Source organism: Lolium perenne, chromosome 4 (assembly GCF_019359855.2).
Source record: "Lolium perenne isolate Kyuss_39 chromosome 4, Kyuss_2.0, whole genome shotgun sequence".
NCBI classification, from domain to species: Eukaryota; Viridiplantae; Streptophyta; class Magnoliopsida; order Poales; family Poaceae; genus Lolium; species Lolium perenne.
Window position 1 is genome coordinate 13302888 of NC_067247.2, and position 27034 is coordinate 13329921.

General features: G+C 42.8%; 2 protein-coding genes across 4 annotated transcripts; both read right to left on the reverse strand.

The window, feature by feature from the left end:
* Positions 1–656: 656 nt before the first annotated feature.
* Positions 657–6972, reverse strand: LOC127291802 (cyclin-dependent kinase F-3). Its single transcript, XM_051321125.2, has 18 exons — positions 6835–6972; positions 5410–5714; positions 5239–5320; positions 4904–4972; positions 4721–4810; positions 4184–4322; positions 3996–4098; positions 3872–3924; positions 3544–3610; positions 3322–3430; positions 3183–3248; positions 2706–2774; positions 2563–2623; positions 2376–2468; positions 1753–1787; positions 1615–1660; positions 1195–1282; positions 657–1106 (listed from the first exon to the last, which is right to left on the reverse strand). The coding sequence occupies exons 2-18, from the start codon at positions 5415–5417 to the stop codon at positions 980–982; spliced, it is 1305 nt and encodes a 434-aa protein (XP_051177085.1). The 5' UTR covers positions 5418–5714; positions 6835–6972; the 3' UTR covers positions 657–979.
* A 4439-nt stretch (positions 6973–11411) lies between these two features.
* LOC127291803 (uncharacterized) lies at positions 11412–12907 on the reverse strand. Of its 3 annotated transcripts, none has more exons than XM_051321129.2 (5): positions 12728–12907; positions 12438–12621; positions 12268–12337; positions 11875–12073; positions 11412–11758 (listed from the first exon to the last, which is right to left on the reverse strand). In XM_051321129.2, exons 2-5 carry the CDS (start codon positions 12569–12571, stop codon positions 11517–11519), a joined length of 645 nt encoding a protein of 214 aa, XP_051177089.1. In that variant the 5' UTR covers positions 12572–12621; positions 12728–12907; the 3' UTR covers positions 11412–11516. The 3 variants fall into 3 exon arrangements, with proteins under 3 accessions (XP_051177089.1, XP_051177088.1, XP_051177086.1); XM_051321128.2 differs by having other exon boundaries at positions 12438–12657; XM_051321126.2 differs by having other exon boundaries at positions 12438–12637; positions 12728–12906.
* Between the last annotated feature and the right edge of the window lie 14127 nt (positions 12908–27034).

The window sequence follows — 27034 nt, forward strand, 5'->3', positions numbered from 1 at the left end:
AGTAGTACCCACCACGCAACCTCGTTTCCTCCAGGTCAGGTTACATTACATCCGTGTCAGAAACTTTACTGCTCTCGTCTTGCTTTCCTCCCATCTTTCCACCGTCATGTCGTCAGGCAGGCGCCCATGCCCTGCAACACCGTACGCCGTCACCTCAATTCAATGCAAAGCGTTGCCTTCCACCATGAAGATCTGCCTCTGATTGTCAGGTGCACCAAGACAACATCAAGAATTCAAGACTGTTGTCAGGTCATAAGACTGCTCATAGTGGGAGTAACATAGCTAGTAACATCACACATTTCAAGGCATTTTGGTGACATGACATGCTAATAAATGAAGCAAGAGAGTGAGGTGGTAACTAGCTATGTTACCATAACATCACACACCCCAAGGCAAAATGAGTCTACAACATAATAAGTGACACAATGTATGACACCACATATAAGTTACTACCCACTATGAAGGTAGTAACATAGGCTAGTAACATGGCATATGTTACTAGTCTAAGTTACTCCCCACTATGACCAGCCTAACACGTACTTACTTCAAGCCTCAGACACGACCATCAGACTAGTATCAAAGAAGAACATGGAAGATATCACAGAATACAGCAAATCAAAGAAGCACATGTGCGTGGCTCAGGAAATCACTAACAATGATCTTCAACTCATCACTCGCTCAATGATATATCATATAAAATCGAGAAGAATCACGCTCGTACAAAACTGTTGTTTGGTGGGTATGTACAGGGAGGGAGGGTGTAACGGAAGTCTCGCAAGCTGAACTTCTAGTAAGAAGGTACTTGGGGAACCTAGGAACGAATATGTATGTACATTTTTGTTGTCTGCTGCCACCGCTTATTGTTCGAGTCTAGCACTCGTATAGAAAAACCAAGAAGAATCCAGGTGTATGGAGCGGAAAAAGAGCTCGCAAGGTGGATGATGATCTGTTAACCGCACCAGGTGTGCGGCCGGTCAGGTCAGAAGAAATTGACCTGCCGGATGGGCGCCGGCGCCAATGATCGGCTCTCCATCAGGTTCGGCTGCAAAGGGAACAGGCCGAAAGGAGAGCCTGAGAATCCTCCAACAGCTGGCAGCGATGCTTGGCTGCAAAGCACAAAAATCATTGGAAGCAATGAGTGGTTTAGTATTACAAGAGTAAACCGTTCTGTGTATAAAATATGCTTATGCTTACCTGTCAGCCATATATGCCTGTTGCCAGGATGGCATGGCCTGAACATCCCCCAAGGGGTGATGTGATGATGACATGAGAGGCCATAACCCTGTTACAACATGTAGAAACAAACCACGTTTGAGCAAACACGATTGTCTTGGCTGTCTCTAGAATAATAGAACATCTAAACACTTCAGAAAGTCGCTAATGGGAATCAGAGGAAGTCAAATAAATTCAACTAGCTTCACATTTGAAGTTCCTGCTAATCTTTTTCTTAGACAAAGTTCCTCCTAATCTTTTTTACCCATTTATTTGAGTCTTCTGTGTATAATAGATGCACTCGGATGTGGTAGGAGATGCATATATTTCTCATGTGGGGATATATAAGCAATAAATAAACAACCCAAAATTATGATACAGCAACAGAGGAGAATGATATACCTGGCTGAACAGGAGGATTCCCAAATCCTGGATATAGAAGATTTTCCTGCAAGTTTATAGTATAGCAAACTTAGCAAAACACCCATTAATTTTCATGCATGCAGATATAGGCTTCCATGTCACATAGACAACGCTTACCTCTTCTCTATGTTCTGGAACATGCTTATTAAGATCTACAAGCAAATATAAAATAAAAATTAAAGTCAGGGAAAACGGAACTCAAATACATCTGGCACATAGATTTTGAAATATAGACAGAGAAACATAAGTTAATAAAGTTGCCCGCGTATGACTGCATGTAACCTGTTTTCACTTGTAATTTCATACGATTTGTTTAAATCTCATGCGACTCTTTGATAGCAGGAGCAGGTCTAGCACATTTTCTTATCGTGCTTGTAGCACAGAAACTCTGAACCAAATAGTGGCTCCAGGCCGTTTCCATCTAATTGGGTTTTAACTATTAACATGCAAGAGCAAACATATAGTGCAGATTAAGATATTCCTTTCAAGTTCCTTAATGTCACACGACAATATTACTTTAGTCACTAATTTTGTTATTTCAACCAAAGGCCACCGCTGATATCTGTTTCATTACCTACATAGCTTTCACAACACTAATTCACATTGTCAAGTCCACTGTGCCGAATTTCATTATAACTAGCTAGCTAAGATTCAATGTGATCAATAATTATTGTGAAACAATTGTGGACACACAAAATAATAACCAAAGGAATTTGACAGGGGTGAAATATTGTAGGCACCTTTTAAAGAACTTGGCTTTAGACTGAGAGTTAGATCAAGGTCATCAGATTCTGTACCGAAGCCCAGGCCCAATTCCAGCCTTGGATATGATCCTGCAGAAGAAAAGGTAAGCTCGATCAGAAACCCTTCAATGTAGTAGCTTTTTGTAATAAAATCCCAGCCAATGAATTGTGATAGAGAACTCACTAGATTCATCCATCCTTGAGTAGGAATTATCATGGAGACCCCTTGGTGCACACTTGCCAACCTAGACCACTCAAATGTGTCAGGTATGCAGAGAAAAGCATAGATAAGTACCCACAGACAACCCAATGTGTAAATTGTATTACATTAAAGAATGGATGGTGTAGTGCTTGCTCAGCAGTTGGCCTTCTCTGTGGATCCCAGGAACAAAGTTGCTATCAAAATGAGAACAAAAGAGTGCCATGTTAAAAGGGAGAATTATTATCAGATAAATTACGTCAAGCAAAAGATGTTCAGTTTAAAAAGCAAGAAAAGCTTCACTATTCAGAACATAAAAAACTCCTAGTAGAACCATTTGTGACAATCTCACCGTTAATATAATTTATCAAAAACAACATGATACAAGTCCCAGTAAGTAGTTAACTCAGAACTGAAACTTATATGCTAGTGTTAACCTCTTTCAGTTTTCTGGATTAACAGCAGGTTGTTCAAACAGATGTACAAATAGCAGGTTGTTCATATAAACAGACATCAACACTTGGGGCATCTACAATGTTAATACTCATGCTAAAGACAACTTTCATCCAAAACCAAACAACAAGTAACAAAGTTCAGCACCGTACCTTAATCAAGTCAATAGCTTCCGAGGAAGCATTAGGAATAAGCTCCCACAGATTTCTGGTTTGATTCTTTGGAACAAATGAAAAATATTAGCGCCACAAAAGCATTCAATCCAATGAATGTAGACAGAACTCAGTTCACCTGGCAAAAACGGAATCTACTTGAGCCAGGCAGGTTCATCCCCTCTGGCCAGACAGAGTGATCTGGGGTCCCAAGCACAGTGCATATTTTGGATAGCTGATCAATCTCACTGGTAAAAACACAAACTAAATATTAGAAACAATGCAAATCACCATAATATCAACAGAATTAAAAGTAATCTGGTCTATGTTTATGCTACAAAAAGTACAGGTCAATACATACTTTTCACCAGGGAATAGTGGAGACAGTGTGAACAGCTCAGCCAAAATCGCACCAACAGCCCACATATCTGAAAAATCATGTTTATTCATTAATGATGATATCATTAAGTCGTAAAGGCTCATAAGGGGAAGCTATAAAAAGTTAAAAACACAAAATGATATCATACACATAAACACGACAAGATGTTGTTCATTTTGTATTATACGGAATTTGTTATGTGTTAAACTAAATAATGATTTAGAATGTAAGTGAAATTCTTTCTATGCATATTTACTAATTGAATCAACAAAAGCTTCAAAACTTAAGGGCCAGGGACATAAGTAATCACCTATAGAAGGTGTGTAAGCTGAAGCTTGCAGCAGCACCTCTGGAGCACGGTACCTTGAAAATAAAAGGTAAGTTTTAGGTAAATAATCAACAGAGTAACATGGCATTTTCATACAGAAACTCACCATCTGGTAGACACATAATCCGTGTAAGGAGGACTGGAACATACTTCTCTTGCCAACCCAAAGTCGGCAATTTTAACAACGCCATTTGTCACCAACAGATTTTCTGAAACAGAGGTCTTGTTAGATATTAGAAATTTTGATGATACAGAGGCAGAGCATAATTCAATCACAAGACAGCACCATATTACCAGGTTTCAGATCACGATGGAAATATCCATTATTATGCATATACACAAGTCCTTGCAGTATTTGGATCATAAGCTTCCGTATCTCCTCTTCAGTGAAAGGAACAGGCCTTTCTCTTATAAGATCATATAAATTACAGTCCTGGAATGGAAATAAAATCAATTACACTTAAGTAGCACACAAGTCCAGTTGAGAATTTTTTTTTTACAAAACTCAAAAGCGCCAGCCGACAAGTGAAAATGGATTTCTCACTAACAAACTAAGAAATAACGACCTAAGCAAATGTAGTGATGTTAATGACCCAACCAGTGAACAACATTCGTAACTAATGAGATGGCCACGAATATTGCGAAATGTCAAAAAAAGAGGATAGACACTACAGCAGATGTAGTAGATGTAATTATAACAATGATTATCCATTTATCTCTGAGGTGCATGTAGATGTAGTTATAACAGTTGGTACAAAAGTCCACAATAGCATAGCGCGGGGTGGAATTGCCAGTAATATTATGCAACTGATACCAAGAATAAAGACCTACCATGTGTTCAAAAATAAAGAACAAATGGTGATTTTCCATCGTCACCTCCTTAAGCTCCACAATGTTAGGGTGGTTGAGTCTCTGGAGGGCCTGCACAGTTCTCTATTTTTAAGTATACAAAATTCAAAAAAAAAGTGTGGTTTGATCACATATTGCAATATTCCCATTACTGAGAAATATTACCTTTACTTCTCGCAGATTAATGCACTCTTCCCAATGGTAAAAATTTCTCTTCATTCTTTTAATAGCAACCTGAATGTATTAAGAAAACATATTAAAATTGTTAATCTGGAAAAGGGGTGTATCCATATGTGCAATTGATGGCTCTTCATCATCAGTACATAAAGGTGCAAACTCAAATCAGAACAACAGGAATGAAATAGAAAAAGGCAAAATACTATATTCGGTAACCATCCACTGCTTGTGCTTTAGAAAAGCAGCAAAGTAAAGCTAAATTTGATATGCTGAAAGCATAGAAGCTACAAGCAGCCAGAGTGTCCTGACAAGTTTGCACTTACAATTTCATTTGTTTCTGTCTTAACAGCCCTAAAAACGTTTCCACAAGTTCCATCACCTATCTCCCTTATGACTCTATACCTGCTAAATTTCAGAATCCATGTTAAAAGTTAGTTCGTGCATATATATAAAGCGCAAAGCATATAATTGGCAACATAAATTACACAGCTCACCTGTCCATGGTCGCGAGCTTCACCACAGATGCTTTGCTAGTAATCACTGAACGCCAATAAAAGTCAGAACTGTAGAACCCGCACCACCCTTAGAACTCATCGTACAAGGTTGCATAAGGAGAAGAAAGTTCCAGACGGGGGAGTCAGAACATGAAGGGCTATGCATCCTTGTCTGCCCAACTGTCATGCTTATTGCAGCCTGCGCCAAACTTCAGCAACGCAATATCCTAGATCTGATGATACCATCTTTGGCCGCACAGAAAGGCCCCATTATTTCCAGACCCCCAGCGCTTTCAGCGGAAAATCTGCAAAAGGTAGAGAACTGACTTCAGAGCCTGGAGACAAAAATGCCTCCCTCCCTTGGAGGAGGCCTACCGAGCAAACCAACCATGTGGTCATGCGCGAAAACATGCAGACAGAAAGTAACCCTACTACACAAATCAGTGTTGTATGGAAATTCCCTACATACAAACACAAAGTTGACCTCCACACTCGGCTTGCTTTCTATTCCTTTCGAGACAGCACAGTTCCTCTATTGGGTACCCAAAATCATCCACAGGCTTTCCAGATGTGACTAAAGTCGAATTTACATGGTGAGACAGGCTATACAAACGAGAAGGTGCAGTTCACCGGTTAACGGACAGACGCGTGCGTGATCAACGCAGCAGCAACAGAAACTCAACAGAAACCACTAGGAGACAAATATAAATTTCCGGGAAACAAACAAAGCGTAATCGGAACAGACATGGCCATCCCTTGGCAGAGGGGACAAATCGACGCAGCATGAACAGTGGTTCATGTGCGTAGGTAGAGGCCCAGAGATCTGCTCTAGAAGATTCGAGAAGGAAGTGGTAACATAAGGACCAACGGATTCAGGTAGTACATTAAAATAGACAGAAGAATCCAGACGCGGTGGGGGGAGATTATGCCCTACGGAATTCGTTCCAAATCGGTTGAATCGCAACTGCGCCCCTGGAATGGAGGGATTGAGGTTAACCCGAGAAGGAAGCAACCGAACCAAACCAAACGCACGCGAAATTCCAGCAGCCCACAGATCACACGGCTGCGATTAGGCGCCGCGGGATCAAACGAGGAAACCCCGGAGGTACAGCCGCATTATACGATTCCGCACGCAACAGCAGAGGAGAAAGAAAAAAAATCCCCAACCCACAAAATAGAAAAACCGATCTGAAAACAAGCGATTCGGAGGCAGAGATCATCGGAAACCGAAACGGGGCCAACGCTGCCCACCTCAATCGGGAGCAATTCCTGTCTGCCTAGAACCCGGAAAATTCGTGCAGTACCCGACCAGAAAATTAAAATTCCGATTCGCTTCACGCGGTTCGTGAGGCGGCGGTGGCTAGATTACGGGGGGGGGGTGACGAAGGGCGGAGGAGGACGGCAGGGGAGGGGGAGGGAATTCACCATGATCGGGGCAGCATTTGCGGGGCGGCGGAGGCTCCCAGCGCGCCTGGGGATCGCGGGCGATACTCCGTAGGGAGGGAGATAAACTTGGGCAGCAGGAGGAAGGGAACGGGGGAGGAGAGAGAGAGAGAATGAGGGTTGGGGGAAAAAAGAAGGAGAAGATATCGCGACGCGGCAGTGCGAATCAGGGGCGCCGCGCGGGCGGAAAGACGCTCCTGCCCTTCACGGGCTCGGGAATTCACCAAGGAACCTCGCGGCCGGTGGCGGGCCGAGTGGATAAGCGCGCGCGGGGGCGGGGAGGTAATTTGGCCGCGCGCCCGCGCTGCAGCTTGGTGGTACAACAACCGTGGACGCCAAGCTCGCGAGGTGTGGCTGCGGGTTTGAAATTTTTGTCGTGTCGGGTGACTTCTGCTGCACGCCGTCGCTGCGCTCGGCTCGCGGTTTACGCCATCATCTTCTGCTGCTCTGATAAATTTCTGCACTTCCAGATTCGATGATGATTTGATCCATGTCCATCGAATCGGAGTTTCCATCTTTGCCATGATTTTAGTATCCCCCTCCATCGCCTGGCAGATTCCAAATTAGTTGACAGCGTCTGCTACAATACCTTGATTTGATCTAGTAGATAAACACGTTTTAGCATGCAAAATCTATATCTATATCTATATCTATATACCTACTAATAAAGGAAGGAAGGTTTCTCCCTAATTTTTTCGTCCGTTTTATTAGTACCCTTATTAGTCAATCAAAATTACTTATACTACCACCGCTTATACGAACGTGAAACGTTTTCCGTAGCGATTGGATTTTTCGGGACAAGGCGAAATCGTTTAGCGACCTCAGCGAGTTTGGCTTGTCCAGGCTAGCACCGTACTGGGCCATGTAGAACATAGCTGGGCTGCTGGGCCACAAGAGTTACTTGCGTTTCAGAAATTATCTAATGGTCAGCAAGCCACGCAAGTGCCGTTCAATAATCCCACCTCGTTTCCACAAGCTGAGTCATGCCAATTTATATACCTTACTTTCCTACAATCAACGAGCCATCCCAAGAACAAAAAAGCAGCCGATTGGTTGGTAAACGATAAAGGAACAAAAATGGAAGAGGATTTTACAATATGCTGCATGACGTTGGAACCACGCTGCGTGTAGTCGCCGGTCAAAAGGAAAATACATTTCGAGACGGGAGAGCCTTGGATTGCTCAATGCGGCCGCGAGTGGACCAGCCAAGAAAACGTAGCAATGTCACTCAAGTAAGTTTATATTTTTGTACAAATATTTTTTTCGTTCAACATTTTTTCTTACTTTTTTATACACTTCTAATTTCATTATACTTGAGAAAATGATTAAAAAAACAACAACCACATTTTAGGCACTTATGTCAGTAAGCTACCACTTTTAAATAATTTTTTGCACTTTTAAATAATTTTCTGATTGTCGACGTGGCAAATATAAACAAAGAGAGGCTAAATAGGAAAATTTAGGGACTTATGTTCAATTCATATACATCCGCAAACGATTTTGCAGAAACATCCCGTGCTACCGATCAGGTCGCTGGAGCCACCGCTGCTCCGAGGGGCGAATAGTGTCGTGCAGGCTCTTGGCTACCTCCTCGGGCCAGGGTCGCGTGCTCTTGCTGGCTGGCGCATCCAGACAGGCTAAGCGAGCAAGAGGAGAGGCGGGCGAGCTTGTGCCACCAAAAGGAGTCTGGCCTGGGGTCATTGCCGCATTGCATCTCACGTTTGCAGGGGCGTAGGCGGGCGGTGTTCTAGCACCGGTGGTCGTGCTCGTCGTGCTCACACTAGGGGTGCAGCCATGGGCTGGTGGGTGGGGAACAGCCCTAATACTCATGCTTATGTGAATAAATATTTTCTATCCCGGTGCAACGCACGGGTATTGTACTAGTTATTTTAAATTACAAAAGGCCGTGTCGACCGCTACTCCCTTCCGAAACGCAGTTGAATGAAACCACCTATTTTTTAAACAAACTAAAACCTAGCCTAATCATCCTCACTCGGGGCGCAGCCTCGTCGTCGATCTTCCCTTGCCATGATGTGCCTACTCGCCCCGGACAACTTCATCTGACTCATCATTGTTGAGTTGTAGGTGCTGGAAGATATCATCTACGTCGTCGTCGTCCCCCTTACTAGCCGATCCAGTCGCCCCGCCATATCCCATCGCCACCATGTCTAAGCAAAACAGTTGGTTTTGGATCCCGGATTTTCTCCACCCAAACTCACCAAGATCAAGGCCAGGCAGATAGGCTAGCTATCCCCTTTAGGGCACGTACATATGATGGAGTGATGTCAGCCTTCCCACATAGTATGACACTCGCTGAGTTGGAGAAGAGAGAATGGGGAGGGGGGGGGGGGGGGGGGGTGGGGGGTTGTCTTCTCAAAGAAGATGATTTCTTCCATTGCACCACATGCCTTCCTTTAGCAGCCTAATTTCCTACCCAAATTTAATTGATTCTCATTAATTATAAATGATAACACTAAGAGATAATGCATTGTACATGGTATAGTTGTTGTTGTCTTCTCTAGGTGACGTGGAGGGCTAAGAGAAGATATGCCCTCTCTATCATTGCACACGCCCTTAATCAACCCAAATCGAAGGCCGCGAGGGAGATGATTCGCCAGAAGCCACCAGAAATCTCAAAGTGGGAATTAGATCGCCACAGGAGCACTAAACCCTATCAGAGAGGGTCAAATTGACATGAATGGCTGGACGTGCAAATTCCTAATCAGGTCATTAAGACTTGAAGTTTCTGTCACGGTGAGGATGTAGCCAAAACGAGCTAGCAAATGCGCCTCATCATTGGATTCTCTCCTTTCGTGACTGAAAATAACTTCAGTAAATTGTGTAGCCCAGAAAATGACCTTGCTGTGTTGAAGTCTCCAGCTACAACCCATGCCCCATCTATCGTGGGCTGTATTTGGTTAATGCCCTAAAAAAAATCATCTCTTTCCTAGTCATCTGGCAGCCCATAGACATTGGTAGCCCATATATGAAACTGTGATTTTTCTGAATTTAGGTCTACAGTCAAAGAAATATCTTTAGCTGAAACTTCCAGGCAACAAACAAAGCTGAATTCCAGGCAATTAGAATACCACCCGCAGTCCCCACAGCATGAACATGCTCGAATTCATCCATGTAAGCAGGCAAGAAGGAAGCCAGCTGAAAAGAGAAGATGCAATGCAATTTTGTCTCTGTTAGGCAAATGACATCAATCTTGTGCGAGGACAGAGATTAAGTGACTAACTCACATTTGTCATCATCGTTGAGGGCCCTTACATTCCAAGATGCCATACTGAGACTTTTAAGTTTTGCGACATGGCAAACCAAAGCAGCAGGAGATGGCTCACTCGACTGAACTAACACTGGAGCTGACTGAGTGACGCTAGCACTGAACTGACGAAGAAACTGAACTAAGCTGACACTCACAGAAACTAGGAATACAAAGACAGCAGACACACTTGAAACTGACCCAAGGCTTAAAAGCTGATGACTCCAATCAAGTTTTCTGGGCTTGACGCTTCACAAAGAATCTGTTGGATGAAAATGGTAAGAACAATGGGAACTGTAAATTATGGGCTATTTTTTATTTCGAAAAAGCTGAGACTGGAATGATCTATTGGGTAAAATAATCCTGGCTAAAATAATCCCTGAAAATCTCAAATTGGAAAGATATAAGAAGAAAAAGCTGAGACTGGAATGATCTGGGTTCTTCCGTTGCCAATAATAAGAAGAAAAATGAACAGGCTATAGCACATTGATATGGACGGAGATGACAAGAACCATAATAGTGTGTTGCCAACAGAACCCACGTAGACCTGTTGCTCAATGGTTGAACTTCCCGTCACGCTCTGACCTCAACGTGCTTCTCTCACCACGATGTGCCATTGGAGCACAACTGGACTCACCTGCAGTGATCGTGACGGTGCATCAGGACCTAGAGCCGCGTGATGAGGCTATGCCGCTTGGTTCCATGCCTGGCAACCACTTCAAAGGCTTTGCTCCTTGTTTACCATACTGAGGCAGAGTACCCACAACCAACAAGAATCTGGTATTGCTTTGCCTGCAACAAAAGTCGAGCAAGCTTGACAATGATCGAGCTCGGCTCAAGAAAGTCAGAGTGTACTATGGAAAAATAATGTTCACCCATATAAAAATTAATATTGGTTAGATCAAACTCGAATATGCTCGAGCTTGACTTGAGATAACTTCAAAAATACGAGAGATTGAAACTCGAATAGGCTTGAGTTTGCCTTGAAATAACTTGAGAGACACGACTGCATATAATTGAGTCGAGCTTCATAGGTTCATGAGGGGGGTCAAGTCTAAACTCAGGGCTCAGCTAGTCTGAGGCTCCAATAGAACCTAAGCAAGCCGAGCTCGTCAGCTACACGTTGTACCATGTAAACATGTTCACAACCTTGGTCATCTACTATAAATTGAATTTCTTTATCGTTGTGAGGTTTTATTTTCCTAAGAAAACACAAGACAGAACATGTGGCCGATGCATTGGTATAGATAGAACAAGCCAAAACGCAGTCCATCGCAACAGAACCCCCACACCATTGGAATTCAGATATTCTTTTCTTTTTTATATCTAAAAAAGTATATTGATGTGTTGGTCTACAAAGTAAACACGGATGGAAAGCTAGGAGAAGAGGAAACATAAATCATGGTCGATCCACCAATCTATATCGAGGCACGCGTCCACCTAACCAGAAGGGCACCTCTAGCATGTCACTCTTGCTAAAGACTGTTTTATCGTGCCCATCCCACTCACACCTCTCGCGGAAGAACTCCTTTTCCTGCCCCGCCTTTCCGCACCTAAACTGAGTATCGTCGCTCGGGTGCAAAATCTTGGATTCCTCTGGACAGAATGCACAGCTGCTTCTAAAGCAGCTCAACGGGTTATCTGTAGAGAGAGAGACAGATAGAAACAGATATAGTTAGCTAGCTATAAAGGATCAACCAAGCTGCAGATCACGGTGTTTCGACGATTAGGTGGCGAGAGCCAGCAGTGAATTATACCTAAGACGGTGCATGTCTCGACCGTCAGGATGTCGGCACAGGGATCGAAGCGTAGCTCAGCGAAGAACCTCTGGGTATTGTTGTTGTCGTTTTTGCGGGTCGCAGAGAAGCCGACGTGGTACCAGAGATCTCTCCTGAAACCGACGCAGGCGGCCTTGGTATCCGCGGCAGGCTGTTCAAGATACTGGAACTCGGCACCCTGTATCTCTCATAAGTAAGTACACGGATGCATATGCAAGATCAGGAACTTAATAATTTGATGAGAAGATTAGTAGCTAGGGAATAAGCAGTTGGTGGAGTACCGGGTGAGTGGAGTTGTAGTGTTTGAGGATCAGGAACTTAATAATTTTTCGAAAAAGAGGAACTTAATAATTTGATGAGAAGATTGCGTACCGGGTGAGTGGAGTTGTAGTGTTTGAGGACCCAGTTGGCAAGCCTACAGATCAAGTGGGCGTCCTTTTCTCTGTCATCAAAACAAACATGATCGATCATCCAATCTCTACTACACATTCCGGTGATTGGGGAATTAATAAAGAAGCAAGGTATATATATGCATTACATACTCTCGTGTGCGCGGGGGTGGGATCGCAGATCGGCCCTCCATGCGTTCAAGTAGGGCGGCCCAATCAGACGGGGATGGTTTCAACTGGTCCGGCATCTGACATACATAATCAGGGGAAGAGAACCAGGACCCCATCGATCGATCGATCGATTTACTCCTAGGTCGCCACTTGGTCTAGTAGGTTTCTGCTAGAATCCAGAACTGAAATCGCCGAGTAAATCCTAGGAAAAACAGTACGAATTCGAGCAAGCAGCCACAAGGGAGATGACCCAAATTGGAGAAATAGCTTACCCAGGTCTACAGGACGGGATGGAGAGGGATCTAGAAGAGGAGACGTTGGAACTGTACTGCAGCCTGGTGGAGGGAGGAGGCGCCGCTGCAGATCTACAGCCAGAACGGAGTAAATTACATAAAATCGGGCAGTATTGATTTTGGTAATTTTTTCGAAAAACTACACTCTGAAATCCAATCTGACCAATGGGGGTCATTTGCAAGCATACCTGGCCATGGGCAGCCCGGCCCGAGGCCCGGCCCGAAAAACTCGGGCCTGGGCTGATAAATGTTGGCCCGACTGCCGGGCCGGGCCGGGCCTGGGTAGCCCGAAAACAGCGTTTAACACTATGGCCCGGCCCGACACATGTCGATGTATATTTGCAAGGCCTGAGATGGCAGTAGCGGGTCGACCTAAATCTATATCTATACCTAATAATAAAGGAGCTAAGGTTTCTGCCAGAATTTTCGTCCAACTTTTTATTTGACTGTTTTGCCCTCCCACCAAAATACATAATACTGCAAATGCCATCCTATACTAGCGTACCGGTTCGCTAATTTCAATCACGTGCTTGTCGCTTCGGTAGGCGCCATGTACTGGTTCGGGGCCTGTATTGGCTTCTATGTTGGGCTTCTTTGGTCAAAATATCATAACCCTGCCTCACGCACGGAATTTTTGTGTCAACAATAGTCCCACATCGCTTATATATACCGAGTTCTAGCGATTTATATGCCTAAATTTCCATCGAGAAAGGAATCTGATTGAGGAAGGAAATCAGAAAATATCGGAAGGAATCCATTGATTGGTTCTACAAAGGAAGGCAAGCGAGAGGGAGCACGCAACAGAATCCCCCATGCTCAGATGGAAAGTGAAGGAACGGAAATCCAAAGCAAATCAAAATCAAGCAGCCGGCCGAGAAGGTCGCGCGACTGTGTGTGCCACTACTTCTCTGTCGACCGCGCGGCGCGACGGCCGTTGCGGAGGCGTGGCTCAAATTACTGCCTCGGATGGCCGGCCGCGGGGATCCTAGATGCAAAGGTCGGCGCAGGGATGGCGCACAAGACTTGATGCGACCGACCGTGGAGGGGGACTGGGAGCGAGCGGCTCCTGGCGGCGCTCGGAGGAGAGATGACCGAGGTTCTAGGTTGTTGGGTTGGGTAGTTTCGGGAGTCATCTTGGGCTGCTGGGTCTGGGTAGCGGGCCTTCCTGGAGCGGCAAGTTTAGTGGGGGCTTCTACCTTTTTTATTCTTAATTTTTTAAAATTTTCATTTGAGAAAAAGATAGAAAGGTTTGGGGGTTTAAAAAGGTTTTAAACACTCGAGATTTTTTAAAATCTTGCTTACTTAATTTAAACTAAACAATTGAAAATATACAAATCATTTGGGAAAGATTTAATTTTAATCAGGTCCCAACCATGAACCATGGCCTAGGAAGCCCAATGTAAATAATTTGAGTGAATTTTTAAAACTTCTAAACTTTTTTTTGTGTAACTTTAGTTAATGGACATTTTATTTTCATTGCCAATATGAATGAGGCAAAATAAAATACTCTCATAAAAAACACAACATAGAATAATTTGATGGAGCGTTTGAGTATTTGTTTCCCGATGCAACGCACGGGCACTTCTGCTAGTAATTCTAAAATTGGGATCCTGTGGTCGGACAATTCACACTTCTTCCCTTGTCCTCTCAAGAACATCATGGTGCCTCCCGCCAGTGAAAGCCAGCGGAAGGGATCGATTCCGCCGCCAAGTCTGCCAAGGCCACCGTTGGGAAGAAGCAGGCGAAGCCGAAGAAGGCCGCCAACGATACGACGGCAAACGAGCGCCGGGTCAAGTCTGACAAGCGCGCAGGTCGGAGAGAAGCTACCAGAGTTCGAGCGGTCGTTGTCAAGATCGAATCGAAGTTTCCATCTCCATCCTGATTTTAGCATTCTCTGCATTTCGAATTTCAAATTAGTTGCCACAACTTCCTAAAACATGTGTCGAGCTTTTCGGCTAGGCCGGGTCCGGACCTAGTTCTAGCGTGTCAGGCTTTTCCCGGCCTGGCCCGAAGGATGCCTAGGTATACTTTGTACCATGGCCAACCAATTTTTTAAAATAAAATGTGTCGAATGTAGCGGAGTGACGACGAGAGAGGGTTAGAGATGGTTACTCTTCCACGTGGTTCGTCATCATGGCCTTGAGAACACGTGTCACATATTTCGGTACCACATGTTCAATTCATCGGATCTTTCTGACGCAAGTAGAATGGGCACTGTCGAGACCTCTCTTCTTTGACAGCATTTCAAGCATAGTGGGTTGTGGTTCGGAGCAAGCAGTTCGATTGCCCCCTCTAGAAGAGGAGTGCCTAAAATACAGTACTAAAGATTACCATCAACACCTATACTATTCCGCATCTTGTCTAAGTGACTATTACTATAACAAAAAAACATCAATTAATGGGAGAGATTCCAATCGACTGGAGTAGCTAGGGTACCATCTAGGCACTATATGTGTGAACTCTGACTTTCATAGTACAAACTGTAGTTGAAGCTATGTTGTAATCGCATTTCTATCATGATGAAAGCTCTGGAGTTAAGTCTGAAAAAAACCCTGAAGTCGTATATGGTGTCGAAATTGAACCCTATATTGTCAATCCCTGAAATAAGCACCCTCAACTCACTAATCCCGGTTAACCTTGCGTGAGACTTGTTTCTGCGCCAAATTTGCTGACGTGGCAAGGGTCAACGCTGGGATTATTGACTGGGTTGGTTAAGTAGTGTGGAACTAGGCAGGTTCTTCGTTATATTGACTTCCCTCGTTCTAATCGAATCGACCAAGAGGGAAACGAAATAAGGGTTCATCACAGGGGATCGAGGGATGAGATTGAGCAGGCTGAGGGCGTTGGGGCTCGGCGGAAGAGAGAGGATTGGCGACGACGGCGAGGTCGTCCTCATCTGGCACATATTCCTCGCGCGAGAGACGCGGAAACTGCTCAACTTCGCGGTCGCCGGTGCCAAGCTAATAGCGCTGGACAACGGCGGCGGCTGGGTGCCGTATCGGGAGAACGCCATCGCGTACGAGCTAGTGCCGCCGACGGAGGCGGCTGGACGTATTGGTCACTGTCCCGCAGCGTGGAGGTTGCAGGGCAGGCAACAGGGGAAGTTGCAGCTTGACATGAAGTAGACAGAGCTGGTAGCGTCTTTGCTGCATTAGGGAGCAGATTGATCAGAAGAACGCCCATATAGATGCAATTAGAGCAAGATTGGAGAGAAGGGTGATAAATGCAATATATAAATGTTTTTTTTGTATGGGATTGTCATATTTCTTACAGGCTCAGTTGCACGAATTGTAGTTTCAGGTTTGTAAGAACAAAAACGATAGCCCTTTGTTTGCAATGTAATGCCATAACTTGTATGCATGTTTCTGCAGTGGAATGAATTGAACATTTTCCAGAAAATAGCAGGTTCAATTACTCTATCTTCTCATGACTTGAAAATAGCAGGTTCAGTTACTCTATCTTCTCATGATTTGAAAATAACAGGTTCAGTGCCCATAATTTCACGGAATATTTGAGCTGTCTCCTTGTTTTAAAGTGAATCGCCTTTGACTAAATGTTTAGTTTCAGTACTGCATGAGAGGAAGATATAGTGCCAGCCTACCACTAGCACTCAATTTTTATTGCAAGTGAAAACTTCGACCAAGAGAAATCAATGTGCAAATGTATAGTTGAATCATTAGAACTCAGAGCTACAGACTGTCGAAACTAATCTGTTCCGAAACTCAAAGAAACCATGTTTTCGGACTGCTGATTATGCATACTCTTGCTTACGCCATGTGGAGATGCAGCATAGCTAGAAAGACTATCTGGCTGATTTGGTTGCAAGGTATCCCAAACTAGCTGATAAAAAAATTCAGGTTTTGCCTCAATAATAAGCACACCTTGATCAGAACAACACTTAAGAATTTGTAGGTTACTGCAGCCATCAGAAACCATCGCATCTTGGCAAGTTTGGTGAGAATCATCCCTTACCTTGCAATTGCTAACACAATGTGAAAGAATTGCAATAAGATGACAACAGCTAAATCTGGTTCAATGCACATAAATAGCACCTATCAAAATATCAGGTTCAGTTTCATGAAAGTACTCGTTTACTAAAGCATTACATAGTGATGACAGGTTTGTTTTCCTGGAGCTAACAAAATATGACAAATTTTAGGATAAAGAAAATAAAATATGAATAGTATGAGTTTGTCTAGTAGTTTCCAGATGCAGTGAAGTATCCCTTCATTTTTCCAGTAAGTAACTCTCTTTTGCTTCCTCTTCGAGGGCCAGTAGTAGATTGTTGGTTGCTCGAACTAGCTGCTCTTGGTGGTGCAGATGGGGCTCTTGGTGTTGCTGCTTTCCTAGGACTAGATCTGGTTGGTGCTACTGGTGGTGCTTTTGGTGTTGCAGGTCTTGGAGGCTTGAAGTGCTTTGTAGAATTAGCTGCTGGAGTAGAAGTAGCAGCACATGTAGAACTAGTTGCGACTTTTGCTGCATCTGTCTGAGCTTGCTGCAAATGGAAACACAAATCAGTTTTGTTCCACAATGGAAATACTCAATTAATATGTATTAAATAGTTATTACCTCTGCTTGTTTCATTTTCTTGCCAGACTTAACAAGATGTGCATTTTTCTTCTTTCCCTTCTCAGGATTTTTGGTACAACCTGATTTGTTATGCCCAGTGACACCACAAAATGAGCATGTGATAACTATACCAGCCCTGCTCATTTTCTTTCCTTTTGGTGCTTCACCTTCTTCCCTTCTCCTATCATTTTTCTTAGGCCTGCCAGGCATCCTGACATATCCAGGTGCTTGTGGCCTTGGTTTTGGTGATACTGGCCACTTCTCCTCTCCTTCAACAGGTTCAAGGCAGTGCTCATATATCCTGTTGAATACTTCAATGGAATAGCAATTGTCAATGAGTTCGTCAACTGTTTTTCCACATTTGTAGATGGCCGAAATTGCATGACAACATGGTAGCCCTGCCAACTGAAAATAGCCACATGAACAAGTTCTCTGCTCCAGGTTTACAGTATACCTTCTCTGTCTCCCTTTAAGATGTTTCACTTCAAATCCATCTTTCCCATTCCACATTACTTCTAAGAATTGAGTCATTTTGGTGCTCACTTTGAGCTTTTTGAAGATGGCTGGGCAGATACTGCCATGGAAATTTGCACCTTTCTCTCTTTGTTCCTGTACTCTTACAAGTACTTTCACCCTGATCCTCTCAAGCATGCTTATAATTGGGTAGAACCGAGCATCAATGATGGCATGATTGAACGACTCACATAGGTTATTATCCACTGATTCACACTTCACACCAAGTTGAAAAAAAGGATCTGGCCCAATGTTTAGGATCGATTTTCATGATATCTTTAGCACCCTCTGGAGTTTTTTGTGCAAGCTTTGCCTTGTTGTACATGAAATCTTCTCTATTACAGGACTTGGCAATTGCCCAGAACATTTTCTGAAATTCATGATGTCTATGTTTCTTTCTCCAATTTGCATAGATATGTCTGGCACACATTCTATGTTCTGCCTTAGGTAAGTATGTTTGCATGCTTTTGATTAATCCCTACAATAAAAAAGAGAAAATAAATAAGACAAGATCATCATTTCAATAGTGCTTGCTCGACTACAAACAAGAGGTAATAACAAGGTCATAATTTAAAGAGATGCTTGCTCCACTAACCTTCTGCTTGTCGGAAATAAAAACCCACCCTGCTCCACTATCATTTATATCCAAGTCTTTTATCAAGAGCCCAAGAAACCATTCCCAAGTATCTGTTGTTTCTTGCTCAACTACAGCCCAAGCAAGAGGGTACATTTGATTATTTGCATCCCTTGCAATGGCACAAAGCAGCTCACCCTGACATGCTCCTTTGAAAAAGCAACCGTCAAGTCCTACGACTTTTCTGCAACCAGCTTTGAAACCCAACTTCATTGCATTGAAACATACATAAAAACTCTGAAATATATTTTGTTCCATTATAGTTGGATCAAGGCAAACAGCTATTGTTGTTCCGGGATTACTCCTTAGCAATTCTAGTTGATAATCAAATACTTTGTTGTATTCTTCTTTCATTCCACACAACAACTTGTCCATGACAAAAAATTTCGCTGCTTTGCACTTAGAAGTTGATACATCAGCAAAGAAATCTTGAAGTACAGTGGATTTCATGCTATCAATTTTCCATGTTGGGTTTGCAAGTATGAAATGCTCATATTTCTGTGCTATAACCTGGGCAGTTACTAGATGATTGTCTCTGTTCTGCGCACAGTGATGGTCATCATTGAATGTGATAATCTGAAATCTTGAACATCTAGTAGTTTTAGCTACATACACTAGCCAAGGACAATTAGGCCAGTCACACTTCACCCGCACCCTGTCCACCTCTGACTTCTTGAAAGAAAGACTCCTTTTGGTGGCAAGGCCGTACCTTTTTACCGCCTTACACAACTGTTGTTTGCTTCTAAACACCATTGACAAACAGAATAGTGGTATTTCAGTGTCCGGATCAAATCTTGGATATTTAGTCTTCTTTCTCACAATGTGGCCTTCTTCTTCCTCATCATAAGAATAATCCTCATCAGAGGTTTCAAATTCAGCTTCTTTGTTGATTTCTTCCAGTACTTCCTCGACATTAGCTACAAGGTCAATAGGAACTGCACCGGTAGCATTTTCACCATCTACCCATCTTTGAGAAGCTCTCATCTTTGACTTGAACTGTTTTGCTTTCTTTCTTAGATCCACAACCTCCGACTCCTCTCCACTATCATCACTATGTGGCACATAGTCACTATCTTCTGAAGAATCTGAATATTCTTCACCTATTTCTTCAGTTTTGTTAGTGTCAGCATCCCTCAACACTATATCTTGACAAAAAGGTGTATACACTTGAGATTGCATTGTTGAATTGATAACTTGTGAACTTACAGTCATAACTTGTGAGCTTGTGTCAATATCCCTTCTCATATAATTCTGTCCAAATGATCTTCCACTAACATTCTTCCCTAGACTGCTCATCACTTGTGTGATAAGACAATTATCATCTGGCACCAACACATTGTCTAGCTGACCAACAGAAGCCGGGAAAGCAGAAGTGGGCACACTCTCATCATCATCTACAGTCATAACTTCAGGCACATCAGATACATCACTGTCAGCTAAACCAACAATTTCATCTTCAAAATCACTACCACTAGATACACTCACAACATCCTCCTGACCATGATATTCAACATATATATCTGCAATACCTCCAGCTGGTGTGTGCTCAGATATCTTCAAACATCCTGGATCATCATACACAAACACCAAGCCATTGACAAGCTCTGTACCAGGATGTAAAAAATATAGCTTCATCGATTCCTTGACTTCCATGTGATCTTTCAGAAACCCTAGCACCTCCTGTAGTGACAGCTTGTCTCGCTCGATCTCAGAAATCGCCTCATCGCCCCCAACGTAATCCAACTCCTTCCCAATGTGGACGAACTCCCCACCAAAATGGAACCGCACTGTAAGAATTTCCGCAGGATCCATACTAAAAGAAGATGCAGATGTTCAGTTCCTAGTTCAACATCTAGTAACCAGAACTGAATTATTCATGTCATAAATTTTGCAGATTTTCCCCCTTGCGACTAAACCCCAAAACCCAAAATTTACAGAATATATGCAGGGAATTTGAACCCTAAAAACTGAACCATCTTTTACTGATTGGAACCAATGTGAATGGGATTCGCTGGAGGGTTTACCTTCCCTCGGCCGTCCGCTGTAATCGTCGCCGGCAGCCACGATCATCCACTCTGCGCCATCTTCGTTGCCACGGAAGTAGGGAAGAGAAGTTATGGCAGGCACGGCTAAAACGGAGCGATTCAGGCAGAATCGTGGCTGGACATTATACGTATCTAAGAAAAATGGGCTGAACAGGCTCTGGCCCAATAAACAGGCCTTCAGCTCCAAGCCCACCCGGAAACTCCCTTCACATCCTCAAATTTGCCACGTCAAAATCCCAGTGTTTGGAAACAGCATCATGCAAGATTAAACCGGGATCAGCGAGTTGAGGGTGCTCATTTCAGGGATTGATAGTTTAGGGTTCAATTCCAACACTATATACGACTTCAGGTTTTTTTTCAGACTTAACTCAAAGCTCTGGGTCCGTTGTGACCCTTTTCTGTTCAAAAAGATAAAAGGAATAAAACAATCCGGTTAGCAGTTGCAAGTTCAGTTTTGTTGCTAGTCTCTCCTGTGCATGGATGCCCTACATGCAAATTTACACAAAATGTATTTTCATGTCTAGTTTTCTAAATAATTTTTTTTTTGATAAAATAGGAACGATGCTCATATACACCATATGATACATAGTGCATCATGGTGAGTGTATTTTTGTGTAGAACTGTTTGTAACAATTTTGGCCGTTAGGTCGCGCTGTGGATTTTTTTTCCGTTTGATCTGCATCATGTGCAGGCCTAATGTCCATTAGGGATTCTACTTTGGAGCTAAAATTGGCCTGATGTGGCTAATTGTGCCAAAAAACTACTAAAGACAAAGTACTCAACTACAAGGAAATCTGATTCCAATCAATCTACACATCCAATGGTGGCCGACATGACGGAGCTAGTGACCCTAATTCCGATTGAGAGAGTAAACATCACAAGGGGAGGGATTTGTGAGGAGACGATTCGGCATAGAGGAGGGCTTATACGACACAACTAACCATGGAAAAACCATGCGAATATTCCAGAAGTTTTTGTAAGTTCGCTTACTTAGTCATACTACACATTACTATTAAGATACTTATTATCGGGCCCTATGATTTTGAAAACTATGCAGCTATATCTAGGAGTACTAAAATAGAGGATAAACCACACACAAAAATGTACAAATTATTTATACTATATAATTCATCCAATTTTCAAAAATTAATGCATGGAACAATGTCACTTTGTTTTTTCTTCCATTTAACGTTGCTCCTAGCTTGTTAGGAAGCAATGCCTCAAAAAAGAGATATGTAATGTATAACTTTTATAAGATGGTATATTTTAATTTTTAGAAAACCTTCATGTATTTTAATAGATATACATTGCAACTATATAACAACACCTTTTGACAAAACAACAATATAACAACACAATAATTAACAAGATGAAACATACTTGTACGGTTAACAATGCCAATTAAGTAATGTATATGACACATTGTCTTTGGTATTATAGTATGATGAACTTTCTATAATTAAGTACAAAATTTTAGTATAAATGTATCCATCATCCCAGCCCTCTCGATAAACACACTCTTCGTCCCAGTGGTCTTTGGAGTAGCTCTTGTTGACGCGCAGCGACGCGATGATGGGCCCCGAATCGGCCGACCAGTCATGCTGCTTCAAGTGGCGGACCATCTCTCTCCTATTGAACACAAAGCATTTTTTCTGATGGGAAGATGACATGGTCACCAACCGGGCACATGTTTTGTCCTTAGGCCTTCAGGCAGCTCATTCATGACAGATTGTGGATATGTGCCATGACCGTCTCAGGGCTGCTAAATCCATGTCGTTTGGCAAACACGTCTGAGATAATCCACATGGCTCAGCTCAATTGGGAATGAGCCTGGTCCATAGCGGCGCTTGAATTCCAACCATTGTTGCGCGTGGATGCAGACTACACAAGCATATATGCAACAAGATCCTATGTAGTAAGTATTCTCAGGCAGCCAGCCAACCAATGGGTTCACACGAACCCATGAAAATTGAGGTAGATTGTTCAACAGGTGAAACTACTCACCATCTGAAAGGACACGGATGTCACCTAGGGGGGGTGAATACGCGGTTTCAAACTTTTACGAGATGGGCTTAACAAATGCGGAATAAAACTAGTGTTTACTTTGTCAAGCCCAAAGACTATATACTATGATTCACCTATGTGCACCAATAACTCATGCTAAACAATACAAGCAATTATGTGATAGTAAGATATATAACTTCAAGCACGATGAATATCACAAAGTAAAGTGCATAATAACAGATCTCGGATATAGAGATAACTGGGGCACGCGGGAGACGATGATTTATCCCGAAATTCAAACTCTTGCGAGTGCTAATCTCCGTTGGAGAGGTCGGTGGCTTAGTGCTCCCGAACGCCACAAGAGGCCTTACCTTGAGATGTGGTTGCACGATGCACACCAACGCCACAAAGGCCTCACCCCAAAATGCGGTAGTCACACCACACACCGAGCTCCACGAAGACCTCACCTTATTCTCAAAGGGCTAGGTCACGGTTCCACTAAGGGATTTCCTTCGAGTCGAAAACCGGGCCTTACATAAAGGTTGGGGCACACATCTAAAACTTAATTGGAGGCTCCCAACAAATCACCACAAAAACCTAAAAGCCGTCTAGGGTTCCAAAAACCCAAGAGTAACAAGCTCCTCACTTTCACTTCCATGAATCACCGTGGAAAGCTCAAGCCGATGCACCAAATGCAATGGCAAGAACATAAGGATGCTCAAATTTTTCTCTCTTAAATTTCAACAAAGCTACAAAAGCTATCGGGGGAATAGAAGAGGAAGAACAAAAGAAGAGAAACACCAAATTTCTCTCCACGATCTAGATCTAGTAATTCCCTCACAAAAGGGGGGATTTGATTGGTGAAAGTGTAGATCTAGATCTCCTATCTCTTTTCATCAAATATGATCAAGAATCATGCATGGATGTGAGGAGAGGGAGCTCTCAAGATGCAACAATTGTGGAGAGCACGAGGAGGAAGAAGGGGGATATTTATCTTCCCCCACATAAGATGGCCATTGGGACATTCTAGGCTGGAATTTCCGGCCTAACCCCCCCTCCCGGAAATTTCCAGCCAAATTTCCGGGTGCCATCCAGGGGTCCAGATCCTTAAGTCGTTAGCCGTTTTTCAGGTGCCAGAAAATTCAAATATTTCGGGGGGGGGGGGGGGATTCCAGTCCCCCTGATACGTCCAATTTGCATCACTATTTTATATCATAATTTGCTGTTATTCATTGATATATTTCATATTGGGACACAATACTTATGTTATTTCATCTATTTTGCATGTTTCATCATTATTGGAGGATCAAGCACCGGAGCCAGGATTCTGCTGGAAAAAGCACCGTCAGAACGCAATATTTCGGAAGATCAACTGTGGAAGGAAATTATACCAAAAATCCTATTTTTCAAGATGACGAAGGAAGCCAGAAGGAGGAGCTAAGAGGGCCCAAGGTGGGGCCAGACCACAGGCCGGCGCGGCCCATGGCCTGGCCGCGCCACCTTGTGGTGTGGGGGCCCCACAGCCCCTTTCGCCTCCTTTTCTTCGCGAAACCCTTCGTCCCGAAGACCTAAGCCACAGAGGGTACCTCGCAAAGAGTTACAGCCGCCTCTGCGGGGCGGAGAACACCAGAGAGAAAAGAGCTCTCCGGCGGGGAAATTCCCTCCCGGAGGGGGAAATTGACGCCATCGTCACCGTCATCGAGCTGGACATCATCTCCATCACCATCATCATCATCTCCACCATCATCACCACCGTCTCCACCGCTGGACACCGTCACCGCCGTAGCAATTTGGGTTTGATCTTGATTGTTTGATAGGGGAAACTCTCCCGGTATCGATTTCTACTTGTTGTTGATGCTATTGAGTGAAACCATTGAACCAAGTTTATGTTCAGATTGTTATTCATCATCATATCACCTCTGATCATGTTCCATATGATGTCTCGTGAGTAGTTCGTTTAGTTCTTGAGGACATGGGTGAAGTCTAACTGTTAGTAGTGAATTATGGTTGAGTAATATTCAATGGTATGATATTTAAGTTGTGGTGTTATTCTTCTAGTGGTGTCATGTGAACGTCGACTACATGACACTTCACCTTTATGGGCCTAGGGGAATGCATCTTGTACTCGTTTGCCGATTCTTGGGTTGCCGGAGTGACGAAACCTAAACCCCCGTTGGTATATCGATGCGGGAGGGATAGCAGATCTCGAGTTTAAGGCTGTGGTTAGATTTATTCTTAATTACTTTCTTGTAGTTGCGGATACTTGCAAGGGGTATAATCACAAGTATGTATTAGTCCTAGGAAGGGCGGTACATTAGCATAGGTTCACCCACACAACACTTATCATAACAATGAAGATTATCTAGCCGTATGTAGCGAAAGCACTAGACTAAAATCCCGTGTGTCCTCGAGAACGTTTGGTCATTATAAGTAAACAAACCGGCTTGTCCTTTGCGCTAAAAAGGATTGGGCCACTCGCTGCAATTGTTACTCTCGCACTTTACTTACTCGTACTTTATTCAACTGTTACATCAAAACCCCCTGAATACTTGTTTGAGAGCATTTACAGGGAATCCTTCATCGAAACTGCTTGTCAACACCTTCTGCTCCTCGTTGGGATCGACATTCTTACTTATCGAAAATACTACGATACACCCCCTATACTTGTGGGTCATCAAGACTATTTTCTGGCGCCGTTGCCGGGGAGTGAAGCGCTATTGGTAAGTGGAATTGGTAAGGAAAACCTTTACTGTTTGTGCTGATTTTATTTCTGCCTGCTGCTATAAGTCATTATGGAGAGATCTTCTCTTCAATTTCTATTTGGGAAATCTACTACTACTGCAACGGTAGTGGATGAGGCGCCAGGTGAGGAAGTGATACCATATAAAATACCTATGAAAATTATTGAACGTGTTATGGATAACCGCTATGAAGGGGATGTAACTGTCCACCCTGGAGATCATTTATTGTTCTTGCATGAATTATGCGGTTTATTCAAATGTGCAGGTATTGCTATGGATGAAGTGAGGAAGAAACTATTCTCTATATCGCTGTCTGGTAAGGCGGCGCATTGGTATAAATTACTGGATAATGGGGATTCACTTGAATGGAATGATATTGTGCCCTGGTTTTATTCTAAGTTCTATCCTCCAAGTGAAATTCACAAGGATCGGAATCGCATATATAATTTTTGGCCTCATGATGGAGAGAGTATTGCCCAAGCTTGGGGGAGATTGAAGTCTTTAATGCTCAAATGCCCCATTCATGAGCTTCCTGGTAATGTTATTATTGATAATTTCTATGCAAGACTTTCTTTTCAAGACAAGACCTTGCTGGATACTTCTTGTTCTGGATCATTTACACGCAACAAAGAAGAGTTTAAAAGGGACCTTCTTGATCGGATCCAAGAAAATACTGAAGGTTGGGAGAACGATAAGGACAGAGAATCAGGTATAATTTATGATTATAAATGCATTGAAGCTTTTATGGATACTGATAAATTTCGTAATATGAGTGCTACATATGGTCTTGATTCTCAAGTTGCTGCAAATCTTTATAAAGCTTTTGCCTCTCATTATGAATTGCCTAAGAAGAATTTTGATAAGTATCATGAACCGTATAAAGATAAAATTGATTCATCTATTAATAAATGTGTTGTAGTTGAAACTGCTGATCATGTTATTCCTGAAGCTTATATTGAAAAAACTCCTTTCCCTGCTAAAATGAAGGAGTACTCTGTTATAAATAGTGCGGTTCATAAAAGTGAAAAGAAACCTGTAGAACCTGAAGAACAAATAAAAGTTGAACTCTTTGTTGCAATAGTTAAAGATCTTGTGACTGAAAATGTGGAGGATGGTCATATTATTTTCTGTGAAGATGCTTCTAATATTGTTTCACATCCTAATAAACCCAAACAAGTTAGTGTTCCTATGCTATCTGTTAGAATTGGTGATCATTGCTATTATGGTTTATGCGATATTGGTGCAAGTGTTAGTGCTATTCCTTATGAGCTTTACACGGAGATTATGCACGAAATTGATTCTTGTGAACTTGAAGATATTGATGTGGTTATTCAGCTGGCTAATAGAGAAACTATTTCTCCAATTGGTATTGTTCGAGATGTAGAAGTTCTATGTGGTAAGATTAAATATCCTGCTGACTTTTTGGTACTTGGTTCTGCTGCTAGTGATTATTGTCCTATCATTTTCGGTAGACCTTTTCTAAATACTTGTGGAGCTATTATAGATTCCAAGAAAGAGAAAATTTTGACTAAATTTGCTGGTGAATCTTATGAGTTTAACTTCTCTAAATTTGCCAAAACTCCTTATAAAGCTGATTTGCCTAGTGGTGATTTTAAAATGGAGCAGTGTGCATCTATTGTTCTTGTTCCTAATAATCCTTTGCAGCAACATTTGGAGAATAGCGAGAGTGAAGTTTTTAGGAAAGAAAGAGATGAGCTTGAGGAAATTTTTCTCCGCCAACCTATTCTCAAGCATGATTTACCGGTGGAAGATTTGGGTA